The sequence below is a fragment of the Macaca thibetana genome, chromosome 3 (genome assembly GCF_024542745.1).
Source record: "Macaca thibetana thibetana isolate TM-01 chromosome 3, ASM2454274v1, whole genome shotgun sequence".
Classification (NCBI taxonomy): Eukaryota; Metazoa; Chordata; class Mammalia; order Primates; family Cercopithecidae; genus Macaca; species Macaca thibetana.
The window spans coordinates 120,907,167-120,922,438 of NC_065580.1; the positions used below are offsets into that span (position 1 = coordinate 120,907,167).

General features: G+C 42.5%; 1 protein-coding gene across 11 annotated transcripts in view; it reads right to left on the reverse strand.

Moving 5' to 3' along the window:
* GRB10 (growth factor receptor bound protein 10) overlaps positions 1–15,272 on the reverse strand; it is a 203,889-nt gene that overhangs the window by 136,465 nt on the left and 52,152 nt on the right. For 3 of the 11 annotated variants that reach the window (XM_050785569.1, XM_050785568.1, XM_050785570.1), the window contains one exon: positions 6,860–6,956. The exons of 6 other annotated variants lie outside the window; for them this stretch is intronic. In XM_050785569.1, coding sequence (XP_050641526.1) covers positions 6,860–6,910 — 51 coding nt within the window. In that variant the 5' untranslated portion in view covers positions 6,911–6,956. Of the gene's footprint in view, positions 1–6,859; positions 6,957–15,272 lie in introns of those variants that run through there. 2 more of the 11 variants (XM_050785571.1, XM_050785572.1) reach the window with 1 other exon arrangement.

The following is a 15,272-nucleotide window of genomic DNA, read 5'->3' on the forward strand; positions in this document are numbered from 1 at the left end:
AGATAGTTCTTTATAGCAGTGTGAGCGTGGAGGAATACAGTAACATGCAGACACAGCAGGTAAGTTGTGGTTTTTGTAGGTCTAATAGAAACTTTGACACTTTACAACTGAAGAGGCAACCATCTGGTCTCGTAAGTAGAAACAAACAAAAGCAAAGACTTTGATAAGTGATTTCATAGTAGCTTCTGGGCAGATGGCAAAGGGAAAGATGATTACTAATACTGAACTTACATGGGATGAAAAATTGAAAGAACACAAATATTTCTGTGGGGATTTAACCCCCCTGATAACTAGGAGGCAAACAGAAGTGGGACATAGGTATCCATGATTAGATATGTCCTTCTCAAAGGCAGCGCAAAGTCATAGACCAATAATGTGTTATGTTCTCCCACTGCTTATGAAATCTTACTAAAAAGATCATTAAGTAACTCTAGCGCCCCCAATCAATCAAAGAGATATCTGCACAGCCAAGCACACAGTGCCAAGGAAAAACCAGACAGCGCAATGGTTAACGACACAGGCTTCAGGCTTGACCCTGCAGGCCTGATCCCTGATCTATCCCATACAAGCTGTGTGACCTTGGACAACTTACCAGTATCTGCAAGCCCTGGTTTCCTTGAAAAAAGAAATAGAAAAAATAACACATCCAGAGTACTTGCCACAGTACCAGAGAGAGGATAAAAATAACACATAGAGGCCGGGTGCGGTGGCTCACGTCTATAATCCCAGCCCTTTGGGAGGCAGAGGTGGGCAGACTGCTTGAGGCCAGGAGTTCAAGACCAGCCTGGCCAACATGGTGAAACCCTGTCTCTGCTAAAAATACAAAAATTAGCTAGGTGTGGTGGTGCGTGCCTATAATTCCAGCTACTCAGGAGGCTGAGGCAGGACAGTCGCTTGAACCTGGGAGGTGAGGGTTGCAGTGAGCTGAGATCGCACCACTGCATTCCAGCCTAGGTGACAGAATGAGACTCTGTCTCAAAAAAAATGAAAAACAAAAATAATACATAGAAAATATGTGATAAATACAGTTGTTTATATTATTCAAAAGAAAATCAGACTTTAAGCCCATACTTAAGTGGATGATGATGTTTGAGAAGATAAAAAAAAAGCGTTGAGAATATACATATTTATGTATCTTTATTTCCATTTATTTACTTATCTGTCATATTTCATTGATTGTAAGACACGCCCCACTCTCCATTTTAACATTTTAAAAATGCAAACATCTTACAATCAGCACACGTGACACATTTAGGGACAATACATCATAATCTTTATTTCAGCTGAAAAGCTGTTGTTAAAACTGACTTATGGCATTTCATGATCAAAGAAATTCAATAAGTGCAAAATTGCAGGATACAAATTCAATGTTTTATTACAATAATTCTGAGGAGGAGATTTTGGCATTTGGACAAAAACTTGTTCTCCTCAGTCTCACCAACATTAAACACACGCACACTTCACAGGGACGAACGTACCTCTGTTACTCAGTAGGAGAGATGGCCTTTTTCTGCTTTGATAATCTCATCTGTAAAGGGGACAACATGAAGGTCCCCACCACGTAGGGTTGGCAGGAGAGAAAATCCAAGGAAAGTCCTCAGCATGATGACCAGCATATAGCAAAAACCTCAGTTTTCGCATCTATAAAATAGGTATCATGAAGGTACCCAATTCACAGAGTTGGTGGAAGGCTGAAGACAAGGCAAGTACACAGGAAGTGCTGAATGTTTTCCCCACTGGCAGCCTCTGAGTGGTCAGCTTACAGGCTGTTGAATATGTAAGTTTTAACAGTTCTAGCAGGAAATGACATGGGGTGGGGGATTCATCACACTCCCCTCTACTTGTCTGCACAAAGCACACTACTGACAGCATCCCAGGCCACCGCAGCCATGGGCAGTTGTTGCAGCTGTCTGTCTTCCTCCAGGGCTGGGAGCTCCCTGCAGGCAGGGTTGACATCTTGATCACCTGGTACCCTAATACCCAGCCATGGTCTGCCAATCAACTGTTCATAAAATGGTAAGTGAATAAACAAATTAGTGAAAGTTACTTAGAACATTTAAAAATAGAGTTTTCAACTGATTCTGTAAGTTACAGAAACTATAAACTATTTACTAATATGTAATTAACTACCTAGGATTTAAATAAAAGCCAGTAAACAGCAATTAGACAAATCAATGAGTATTCTCCCAAACCAAACGCCATCTATTTGTTCGAAGTGAATATTCAGGTGATTTTAAAGACTTTAAAAGATTATAATCTCAAATTTACATAAGTATCACACAAATCACTTTAAAAAAAAAAAAACTTACATTCTTAAAAATAATTCTACACTCTTAAAAAAAAAATCAGATACCAGCTCATCCAAATAGTGGCTCACATTTAGCAGGGTCTTTTGTGTGCTAAGCACAATGCCAAAGGCTTTATGTAAGTGTCCTCCAATTCTCACAATGATGCTGAAAATGTAAGAAATGTGGAGAATTTAAACACCGTGCTTAGAGCCATGCAAGGGAACAGTAGTCAACATACTGCCTGTTTTACTTCACAAAATATCTCCATAATACAGCTGCCGTTCCTAAGTTCAGAATCATAACCTTAAATTACTCGGAAAACCATTTTAGGTAAATGTCCTATCAGCTGGAACAGTTAAACAAAATTTAAAGAGAGACATTTCAAATGATCTTCGTAACTTCCCACCTCAAGGGTTAAGAGTGGCAGGTACTATCAACAAATTTCTTAAAGAAAGTGTAGTCTAATAAAATGTCCCCTAGCCAAAGGATGGGGGGTGTAGTATTTAAAAATGAAAAACTATAGAATCACTCTTTCACTAAAAATAATAATAATAATAACAACAGTGACAGACTTTGGGAATGGCATTCATTTCCAGGAACTGAGCCCAATCAACTCTTAGAGATGATGTCATCTTTTAGCTCCTCCACGCACTGCCAAAAGATTAAGGAATCTGGGGCACCCAACAGAAAAATCCAAAGCTGTACGTGATCAGCAGATGAAGTCTCATCTGAGGACTGTTTCAAACCCAGAAAATGGGGAGGAGATGAGCTGATTGATACAAGGAGGCCCCCTTGAGCCTCTGTCCATTCAAAAAGGTTCATTCTAGCATTCAGTGTCCCAGAAAAAATTTTTTTCTGTGAAGGGTCAAACACTACCCAACTCTGCCGATGGGGCTTGGAAGCAGCCATAGACGATACAAAAACCAACGGCCAAGTTCCAATAAAACTTTATTTTATTTTTTGAGACCGATTCTTGCTCTGTCGCCCAGGCTGGAATGCAGTGGCGAGATCTTGGCTCACTGCAACGTCAACCTCCTGGGTTCAAGCGATTCTCCTGCCTCTGCTTCCTGAGTAGCTGAGATAACAGGCGTGTGCCACCACGCCTGGCTAATTTTTGTATTTTCAATAGAGACGGGGTTTCCCCATGTTGGCCAAGCTGGTCTCGAACTCCTGGCCTCAAGTGGTCCACCCGCTCTGCCTCCCAAAGTGCTGGGATTACAGGCGTGAGCCACCACGACCAGCCTCCAGTAAAACTTTATTTGCAAAAGGAGGTTGCAGTTCATCAAGCCCTGCACTGAAAGAGCAGGTTCCCCACCTGAAGGTTCAGGGACACAGCACTGAAATGGAACCACAACACACACCTTGCGGCGTCCTGGGGCTGGACGACGTGTATGTGCACTAACATTGTTGCTCCTATCTCCACCAAAAGCCGAGGCTCTGAAGGGCAGGATGGCAAGGAGAGTTTCTAAGACAGCTGATTTCTAAGCATGATTGTTTCTAATTCAGAAATCAGGAAACTACGAAAATAAAAATATTGCTTTTGGAAATTCAACAGTAAATTTAATCACCTCTATAAAATTCACACGCAAGTGTTTCATTTCTAATGCTCAGTTCAACTTTGTGTACAGACGTTTGTAGCCAAGCGCATTTTACTTCCTATTTTGCATTTTTCTGAAAGATAATAAATGTTGCTTTTATTTACCATAACTTTTGTCATAGGTGCATAATCCCTTCTTCAAAAGCCTGGAGGCTAGACATGGTTAAGAATTCAGAGTTTTTGGGAAGGGAGAACAATAACACAGTGTCCACGTCAATGAACACAGATGTGCAGGGCCTAGAGGGAGCCCCATAAACCCCATCCCACTTCCGGGGCAGACCCCGTGGTCGGCAAAGCTCTGGACAGACCACACTGGACTCTGCCGCAGCATAAGAAGAAACTTCTTGCGTCAGACTTTTTGATTTTAAAGTTGCAGACAATGAGCTACAGGACCCTACTAACAGAGCCCCCCCGAAGACCAAGGCAGCCGGCCCTCTCTCTCCCATTGTCCCATTTTATTTGCTTCAGAATTAGTATCATTATTCACAACTATCTCACTTGCCAGTTGTTCCATGTCTGTCTCCTCCACTGGGATGCAGGAGCCCCAAAGATCTGTCTGCTGAGCTCAAAGCTGGCTCCCTAGCCCAAAACATGTGCCTGGCACCTGGCTGGTGCTCTACCAAGATCCAAAGAATTAAAGATCACAGCCCTTGACTCAGCTTCTAAAGGATGACCAGGCGCTGGGTAATTTAGACGTATTTCCTCTAATCCCCACCACAACCCGGATACCATTAACCCTTTTCTACCAAAACCTCTGTATGGAAACTGCAGTAGGGAAAGTTGCAGGATTTCTCCAAGGTCAGAGAATTATGATGTGTCACGTTCTAAAGGAAAAAACTTAAGTCTTAAAAGTGAAGTGGGTCATCCCCAACCTTGCCAGAACCCCTCGCCAACTGCTGCCCTCCAACAGCAGGATGATTAAATGCATACAATAATTTTGGTGCTTAATATGCATATTTTAAAAAATCACATCAGTGACTCACGGACGGAACCACCTATCTAACCCAAGCCACTGCTGCAAGCGAACAGCTAGAATTAGAAAATTATTTGTATGCTGAAGGTTTTAAGAATAAATTTTTCTCTATAAAACTCTGGAGAGATTTATCTAATTATTATTATACAATCGCAGATTGCTCAAGACTGGAACCCATTGTAAATCACCCCGCATTCTGAGAAATTCTGGAACTGTCATCTTATTTTCCAGGAACAAGGGACATATGCTGCCAAGTCTTGCTGTTAGATTTTTTAAAGAGTAAGACAGTGCTTTCAAATGGCCCTGAGAGGCACTGAGTATTTCCCCAAAACATGACAGCACATGGCAGGGATGTCCACCCTTCCTTCCTGGCTTCCTGGCTCCAGGAAAGCAGCCTGGGGCATCGGTGACTACAAACACCTAACAAGGCCATCAAGGGAGGAACTGACTCAGCTTGCACATCTGCCACTTCTGTAGGTACCAGCAGGAAACTGGAAATGCCAGGAAGGGAGGGGACGCTGACAGAACTTCTGTGCCATTATCTGGCCCTAAAAGCGTATTCTATACCCAGCCGAGGACAGCACTACTAAAGTGACCTCAGAGAGCCTTTCCCCTGGGGATGTTGTTCTTGGAGCTCACTGATTGCACTCTCTTGGGACTGAGTAGGAAGCAGCAGGCAGGGGTGAGGGGTGCAGTCGGGCCTGGACAACTAGCTGACGCTAACTGGCCACACGAGAACTGGACTCGTGACCCGTGGGTGCAGCACAGAGCTATAATCAATGGGGGGAGGCAACCACAGCCTCTTAAAGAACAAGAAAACAATTATGCAGAGGCAGAGGCAGATGCCTTTTGCAAAGCTCACGAACTACACAGACCCAGGGGTCACCACTAAACTTCACAGTTCGCCAAGGTTTTAATCCTCTTTTCTGGCTTGTAACCAATTTTGGCTTTGTGTCACATTCGATGATTAGAATGAATGGTATTCCTAATCTTCGGCCTTTCTTCGAAGGTTTGTTTCACTTAGATACCAAAAAAAAAAAAAAAAAAAAATGTTCAAAGGCATCTTTTTGCAGCCATAATGCTGTAGGCAATTTCTCATCACAGTAGCTAAAAAGAGACTTCACAGACTAAGAGAGAAAATAACAAGTTCAAAGAAGTGCAAAAACCTGACCAAAGCCAGAGCATATGAAAGGACTTCCAAACCTAGGACTGCTCCAGCCGAAAAGTCACAGGCCTGGAAGAGATGGTGTAAGTACTTCCAATGACAAAAGCACGAGTAAGGATGAATCAGGACTCGCAAATTAAATCTAAAGAACCAAAGACCATCCCCTAAAAATGAATCCATCTACACCGCCAAGTGCAATTCAAATAAAATCTGTTTCAGAAGATGAAGGGAAGTTGGAGATGAAACTGTTCTAGCAGCCCATGAAGAAGAGCCAGAGAAAGTGAAGGAACAGAAATGAACTTGTTCTCCCACAAAATTCCACCTGGGGCTCTCAGGAAAGGAAAGAGCCAATCTGTGGAGAGGACTCCCTCTAGAACACCTGTTAAGACACCAAGCCCTTTCTCCTTCCCACTCCCTCATGCCATGAGCACATGACTCCAGGTGAGTGTCCTGACATCCACCATCACTGCAGAACCTGTCATCAGGAGTGTCTGGCCCAACCCAGGAGGTGAAAAACACAGTGCCTGCTTCATTCCAAACATGGAAGCCTGGATCTCAGTGGGCAACTCTGTACTACAACCAAACTCTTTTAGAAAAGGACGCACAGTCAAACAGGAACATGACTGCGCTATCTTACAAGGCAAAGCAAGACACAGAAGACCGAGGCAGAAAGGGCAGTGGGTCTCTGCATCATGGGACTTGTCACCAGCCCCTGTTCCAGCGTGTCCTGGTGACCTGAGAGTGACAGAAACGATCCATGGCTGCTGCCAACATGTGTGCCCTGGCCCTCGACCAGCACCATCGGGCCAGGATCAGATATACGTGCTCGCCCATACCTGGTAGTACGGATGGTGCAAAAAGGAATCTGGGCAGCCAGCTAAAGCCATGGGTTCCTTCTGCCTTCTTCAAATTACATTTACTGCGCAGCAGCACCTGGAATAAAGACAGACTGTGAGAAGCCAAGCCAGAAAAAAAAAAATCCACTACTTATGGCTGGTTCAAGTGTGACGTGTCTGAATGGGCAGCTCTTGGCCTTAGCTTGTAGGTTCAGTAAGGACACTTGCTCGGGGCGCCAGTTTTTTGCTGACATGCAGAGATGGTCCCCAACTATGGGGCCTTGAGAGGTCATCTGTGAGGTCAAAAGTCTGTGGGGTAGAAGGGTGCCCAGAGTGGTGAGGGTGACATCAGATCCTCTAAATTTAACTCACACATTCCCAGCACTCCTCTGCACTGCCTCACCCTTCTTCCCTATAGCATCTATTAACATCCTGCAAACTGCATCATGCTTTCACAAATAGGGATTCAGACAAATTCCAAAGAAGCCCGGAAGGGGTTATGTGTGTGTTCGGGGCCAGGACCACGGAACATTTGAGTGAACACTAGCTCCACCAGCCATAGAACAAGTCGGAATTCTCAGTGGACATTCAACCCAACAAACTCATTACACACTCTCCCCTGCAGGCCACGGCACCTAGTACCGAATAAAATGAGGGATATTAATTCTAACAATCAGAATAACAACAACAAAAATCAAGACAAGACCCTGTTATGGGATGCACTATATCCTCCCAAAGTTCCTAAGCTGCAGCCCTAACCCCTAGTACCTCAGAATGTGACTGCATTTGGAAACAGGGTCTTTAAACAGGTCATTAAGTTAAAATGAGATGATCAGGGTGGGCCCTAATCCAATACAAGCGGTGTTTTTATAAGAAGAGAATATTAGAACACAGACTTGTACAGAGAGAAGACCATGTCAGGACACCTTGAGAAAATGAACATCTGCAAGCCAAGGAGACAGGCCTCAGGAGAAACCAAATCGGCTGATACCTTGATCATGGACTTCCAGTATCCAGGACTGTGGGAAAATGATTTCTGCTGTTTAAGTCCCCTTGCCCCCTCCTCAGTCTGTGGCACTTTGTTACGACAGTCTTACTAAACTAACACAAACCCAAAATATAAAATCACTACGAAATTCTCATCACAGCGAAAAGGAACAGAAGCATCCCAGATCTGTGAAATTTACTACCAACCATGTTTTCTGCAAGAGTTTCTCTAGAATCCCCCAAATCACCAAAGAATGGTCCCAGAACACTTTGCTGGGGCTGAAAGGAACCGGTCGAGAGCAGTGGAAGTACTGGCACGATGAAGGCAGCACGTCCACGACCTGGCTCAGATGTCCCCAACCTACTGAGTGAGAACTGTGGCCAGGATCCACCCTTTGCCTCTGCCACAACCAGCAGCCCCAAGGCCTCAGCCTTTCCCAGTTCGCAGTCAGCCTGTCCTCGGGGTAGCTGGTGTTACACGTCAATAGCCCAGGCTCTAATTTCCAGTCACTTAGCCAAACACTAGTCTGGCTGTTGCCATGAAGGTATTCTGTAGGAGTGGTTAATGTCTACAATCACTTGGCTTAAAGGAAATGACCCTTAACAGAGACATTACCCAATCCACAGAAGGCCTTGGGAGCAAACACTGAGATTTCCTAGGGAAACAAGAATTTAGCTTAAAGACTGCAGCAAACTCCTGTGTGAATTTCCAGTCCGCCTGCTCTGCAGATTTCAGACTTGCAAGCTCCTTAAAATAAATCGTTTTATATATTGAATACATATGAATATAAATATTTATATATTTAAATATATATATATTTATTTTCATACACATATAGGTGTGGGTTCACTGTACAGGCCATCACCCCTAGCCCTCCATGTGGACCAGTGCCCCAAATCATTTGCTGCCAGATCGCAGGACCACGCCAGGGTGTCTCACGCGGGCAGCCAGGCGGCCTCTGCCTCCCACACTAGCAAACACAGTCTTGTGCATCTCCTCACTCTGTACCTTACCCCACCACCTCCCATGTCCTAGCCCCATCTCTGAACACTCCTTCTGCCTTCTCCCCTACCTGCAGGGACCTGTTTCTCTCCCCTTCGCCCACATCTCTGAGGGCCTGGGAGAGGAAGGAGTGTCCTCTTGGCCACCTTGCCCGCTGGGTGACGGTTCTGCCGCATCCCACCAGGCTGCCCACGCGCCGCACGCCTCCCTGCTGTGGTCATCTCCCAGTCTCCCAGCTCACCCGTGCAGACCCACTGGCCGTGACTATTACACCTTCTGGAATTCCTGGATGTGTTCAACATATTGAAATATTTTCTTATTTTCTCCCTGAAGTTTCAAACTTAATGTGTGTTAAGACTGTCAAAAATATCACTTAATATGCCAGTTTTATTACCTAAATATCACCTTTGTAAGTATTTGCCAAAGGAGATTGCTTCTCAGCCAGGAAAATGTGTGTCCCATAAGCCCAGTGGAACAGTTTCCTCGGGACAAGGAAACTATAGTTAGATACAGCAAGAGGGCTGGGCTATCTCTGGTCTCTAATAAAACGTAACCAATCCACAGCTAACATTATGCTTAATGGTGAAAGATGAAAAACTTCTCCCCTGAGATCAGGAATAAGACAAGGATGCCAACTTTCACCGCTTCTATTTAACATAGTATTAGAAGTCCTAGCCAGAGCACTGAGACAAGAAAAAGAAATAAAAGCCATCCAAACTGAAAAGGAGGAACTAAAATCATCAAGGTTCAGAGATGATATATGATATCTTATATGTAAAAACCATAAATATTCCATAATAAAAAACTATCAGAGCTAGTAAATAAGTTCAACAAAAAGGTACAGGATACAAAGTGAACACGAAAAACCATTTGTGTTTATAAATTAAGAACAATCCAATAGATACTTAAGAAAACAATTCCATTTACAATAGCATCAAAAATAACAAAATACTTAGAAATACATGTAATCAAAGAGGTGAACTACTTGTACACTGAAAACTAAAACATTGCTAAAAGAATAAAGACATAAATAAACGGTAAGACATGCTGTGTTGGAGGAACTAATATTGTTAAGATGAAATACTACCTAAAGCAATCTACAGATTCAATGCAATCCCTATCAATATCCCACTGGCATTTTTTTTGCAGAAACAGAGCTGAGGGTTTGTGAAGGGCTGATCCTGTAAAGTTCTGCAAGTAAGCTGGCTAAGACTTAAAGGGGATGATTTAGGTTTTTCTGTCGGTTGAACATTAAAATGAAAGCACACAGATGCAGGGCCAGAATGTGGGCCCATGTGTCTGAATAACAGGATTTCCTTAAAAAAACTGATCTGCTATTCAATGAAAAATTGTAAAGAGCTCGAAAAAGTTTATGAAAATCCTACCTTGTGGTCAAACTAATTAAAACTAATTAAAACTAGATAGATTTATAAAATGTTATTAAAAAGTAGCTTTAGCATTAAAGATGCACTAATACAAACATGAAATTTGGTTTTCTCTTTTGAAAAAGATTTTATATAATATTGTGACAATGAAAGATTTTTTGTTTGCCTTTTGAGTAAACTACACGGGGAAAAAAAAAAACTGGAAGAGAAAGAACAAAAAACAAAAGAAAAAGCCATCCTAAAATTCATATGGCTTCTCAAGGGACCTGAACAGCCAAAACAATCTTGAAAAAGAACAACACAGAGAACTCACATTTCCTGATTTCAAAACTTACTAACGGCTGGGCATGGTCGCTCACGCCTGTAAACCTAGCACTTGGGAGACCGAAGCAGGCGGATCACTTGAGGTCAAGAGATCAAAATCAGCCTGGTCAACATGGTGAAACCTCATCTCTACTAAAACTACAAAAATAAGCCAGGTGTGGTGGTATGTGCCTGTAATCCCAGCTACTTGGGAGCCTGAGGCAGGAGAATTGCTTGAACCTGGGAGGTGGAGGTTGCAGCGGGCCAGAGATTGCGCCACTGTACTCCAGCCTGGGCAACAGAGCCAAACGTCATCTCACAAAACAAAACAAAACAAAACCAAACAAAAACAAAAGAACTTACTACCAGGCTACAGTGATCAAAACAGTCTGGTAATAACATAAGAACTAACATACACCAAAGGAATAAAACAGAGAGCCCAGAAATAAATCCTCACATATATGATCAACTGATTTTCAATAAGGATGCCAAGACTGTTCGCTGAGGAAAAGACAGTCTTTTCAACAAATGAATGGTTCTGGAGGCTAAGTGTGGTGCCTCACACCTGTAATCCCCACACTTTGGGAGGCAGAGACAGGTGGATTGCTTGAGCCCAGGAGTTTGAGAACAGCCTGAACAACATGGTGAAACACCGCCTCTAAAAAAATTAGCCAGGCATGGTCATGTGCACTGTAGTCCCAGCTAATTGGGAGGCTGAGGCAGGAGGATCAATTAAGCCCAGGGATTGAAGATGCAGTGAGCTGTGATAACGCCACTACACTCCAGCCAGGGCAACAGTGAGACTGTTTCAAAAAACTAAAAATAAAATAACAATTTTTTTTAAACGGTCCTAGGAAAACTGGACATCAGCATGCAACAAAATGAAGCTGGACTCTAAACTTACACCATAAGCAAAAAGTAACTCAAAATGTATGAAAGACCTAAACGTAAGAGCTAAAACTATAAAACTCTTAGAAGACAGGGAAAAATCTTGAAGACATTAAATATGACAATGATTTCTCAGATACGACACCAAAGGTGCAGGCAAAAGAAAAAATCAACTGGGCTTCACCAAAATTCAAAATGTTTGTGCATCAAAGGACGCTATCAAAAGATTGTAAAGATGACACATAGAATGGGAAAAAATACTTACGAAGCATTTATCTGATAAGGGATTAAAACCCAGAATATATAAATGATATGGTTTGGCTCTGTCCCCACCCAAATCTCATGTTGAACTGTAATCTCCAGCGCTGGAGAGGGGGCCTGATGGGAGATGACTGGATCACGGGGGTGGTTTTTAATGGCGTAACGCCATCCCCCTAGTGCTATCTCATGATAGAGTTCTCATGGGATCTGACTGTTTAAAAAAGTGTGTAGTACCTCCCTCTTCACACTTTCTCCTGCTCCAGCCACGTAAGATGAACCTCCTTCCTCTTCCACCATGAGTCTAAGTTCCCTGAGGCCTCCCCAGCCATGCTTCCTGTATAGCCTGCGAAACTGTGAGTCAATTAAACCTCTCTTCTTTATAAGTTACCTAGTCTCAGGTAGTTCTTTATAGTAATATAAGAATAGACTAGGCACAGCGTGGTGGCTCACACCTGTAATCCCAACACTTCGGGAGGCCGAGGCAGGCAGATCACCTGAGGTCAGGAGTTCAAGATCAGCCTGGCCAACATGGTGAAACCCCATCTCTACTAAATATATAAAAATTAGCCAGGCATGGAGGCGGGCATCTGTAATCCCAGCTACTCAGGAGGCTGAAGCAGGAGAATCGCTTGAACCCAGAGGCGGAGGTTGCAGTGAGCCGAGATCATGCCATTGCACTCTAGCCTGGGCGACAAGAGCAAAATTCGATCTCAAAAAAAAAAAGAGAAAAAAAGAAACCAGACAACTACAATAAAGAATGCCTACAATTCAACAACAAAAACCATAAGCAACCTAATTTAAACAGGCATAAAGGGCTTGAATAGACATTTCTCCAAAGAAGACATACAAATGGCTATAAAGCACATGAAAAGGTCCTCAACATCACTAGTCATTGCAGAAATGCAAATCAGAACTGCAACAAGATACCACCTGACACCCATTAGGATGACTGATATCAAAAATAATAACCACAAGTATTGATGAGGATGTGGAGAAACTGGAACCCCTGAGCCCTGCTGGTTGGCATGCAAAATGGTGTTGCTGCGGTTGAAAACAATATGGTGATTCCTCAAAAATATTAAACATAGAATTAACGTATGATCCACTTCTAAGCTTATAGTAGCAACTCCACTTCTAAGCATATAATACAAACTAATCAAAAGCAGAGGCTCAGGTACTTCTACACCCACGTTCATAGCAGCGTTCTTCACAATAGCCAAAAGGTGGAAGCAACCCAAGTGTCTACTGAGTTAATGGATAATTCATCAATAGACAAACAAAATGTGGTATATACATACCTGGAATGTTAAGGGACACGGTCTCCCTCTGTCACTCAGGCTGGAGAGCAGTGGTGTGATCAAAGCTCGCTGCAGCCTCAAATTCATGGGCTCAAGCAATCCTTAGTCCCCAGGCAGCTGGGACTTATGGAACCAGAGGAGTTCACCACCATGCCCAGCTAAAAAGCTCACTTCTGAACATCCTACAGTTATACAACTGCATAATCTACTGTGGTACTGTAAAGAGTTCAGATTCTAAATCATCAGCTGATTTATCAAAATATGTGATTCATATTCACAGATAATGAGGAATAGTTTTATAAGCCAGTAGATAGATAGCAGCTTTATGTCTATAATAACTAATGACTTTCTCATTAACCGTTGTCAGATGATTAAGAAATTGTATCAATATCTGTTGTCTTTTTGCTTCCCTTGATTAAAAGGGCCTACTAACAAGTTTGGCTTGCTGTGTTAGTTTCACATTGTCCTTTTAATGTTGAAGGTTAAACCCTCCTTTGTAAGATTACTATTATAAATAATGCATAAAAATCTGTTTATTTTAATTAATGAAAATTTAAATAATCTTCATGATAAAGCTTAAACTTCTTTATTAGACTATAGTTCAGAAAAATCGTTCAGGCAGAGTCAAAAGTTTACTCATTCTAAAGTCAACATTTTTCTTAACAATGCCAATATTTGCACTTCTGGATCCAGCAGCTGAAGTTGAAGGTCTTTGTTTTTCTGATTATATGGGTTGTTTTTTGTTTTTCCATGTTAGGGCAACTTGTACTAGTTAAATTAAAATGATACAATTGTCATAAACTTGAAAAATGTTGCACCCAATAACACTTTCTCTGAAAAGTACACTGGGTGTTCCTAACTGAAATCTAGAGTCTGGCAGACTGTAGATGATACTCTTAAGCCCTCACCTCACAGTTAAATGCAAATTATGTTTACGTTGATTTAAACTGTAGAGCGTTTACCCTCCCACCTGAAAAGAGAGTCAAATGGACATCTTCTAACGCAATGCCAGTAAGCAGGTGACCAAATGACACATCTGTGACCAATCCATGCTCACCCTGTCTATCCCGCATGGCAAGTGGCTTATCACACATGGCAACGTGCTAAGTGCATGCTAAGAACCCATACAATCCACTCTCATATTTCCTTTTCTGTTCTATTGTATTTATTAAAAACGCTTTTCATGACCTACTAACTTGATTTCCAGACCTGATAACAGGTTGAAACCCACAGTTTGAAAATAGGGCAGGGCTGTGTTTGGGCTTGTGGTCAACATCGGGGTCACCAACTTCAGTTGGAGGGCCCGCTCCCTCACGTCCCCTCCCACGCCAGCCCCTTCACACCCAAGTGCTGCCCAGGGCACAGAGAGGCTGGCGCACTGGCCTTGCCCTTTCTATTCTCTCTTCACTCCTCAGTCCTCACTCCTCTCCTCCCTGGCTCAGGAGAGCCAGAAATGTTCCCAGCAAACACCACAGCTCTTATGCCACCTCTTCCTGTGACTCCCTCTCTTAGAAAACACAGCTCATCTGCTTAAAGGAACCTAGCCAGCCCGGGAAGTGCGTGAGGCTGGAGGGAAAGTCATGTGACTGCGCCACACGAATCCTTTGTTATTTAGCCACAAATCCAAAATGTGCATTTAACACTACTAGAACATTCTATGGCATTCCTTAGGAAATCTACATTGAATGTGTTTTTCAGACTTTCTCCTCTCTTCCCCAGAATGCTGGCCCCCACTTGCAAGACACTCAGATGACAGTCATGTGTCTGCCACACCTGACCCATTCAAGTGGCACGCCATTCTAGCTCATGGCCCTGGTGTATCTTCTCCATGGCAACAACCACTTCCTGACAGCTTCACTTTTGAGACAGTCACAAACCCCATCTTGTTTAAGAACTCAGTCTTGTTCCCTGCTATACCCAGAACAGCACATAGTAAGAGGGACCCATGAAAGATTTGCTGACTAATAAGGGTAAGTTGTATAATTAATGATGATCAGGTTAAATAATAAAATTCAATTTAAAATTTTAGAAAGACGTTTTGAATCTTAAATCATCGTAGAGTTGTTGTTTAAAAAGCTATACCTTCCATAAAAGCCAGAAGATCCTACTCTTTATTAAGAAAAATATAATTGAATAATGTTCATGGTATATTAAAATAATCACATGTAGAATGGAAAACAATATTTACATTCTAAGCCATAATAAAAACATAAAAAGAAACTAATAATTCTTTAAACATCAAAGAGAAAATAGATGAAGATACATTTATTCAAAACCCAAACAATTTG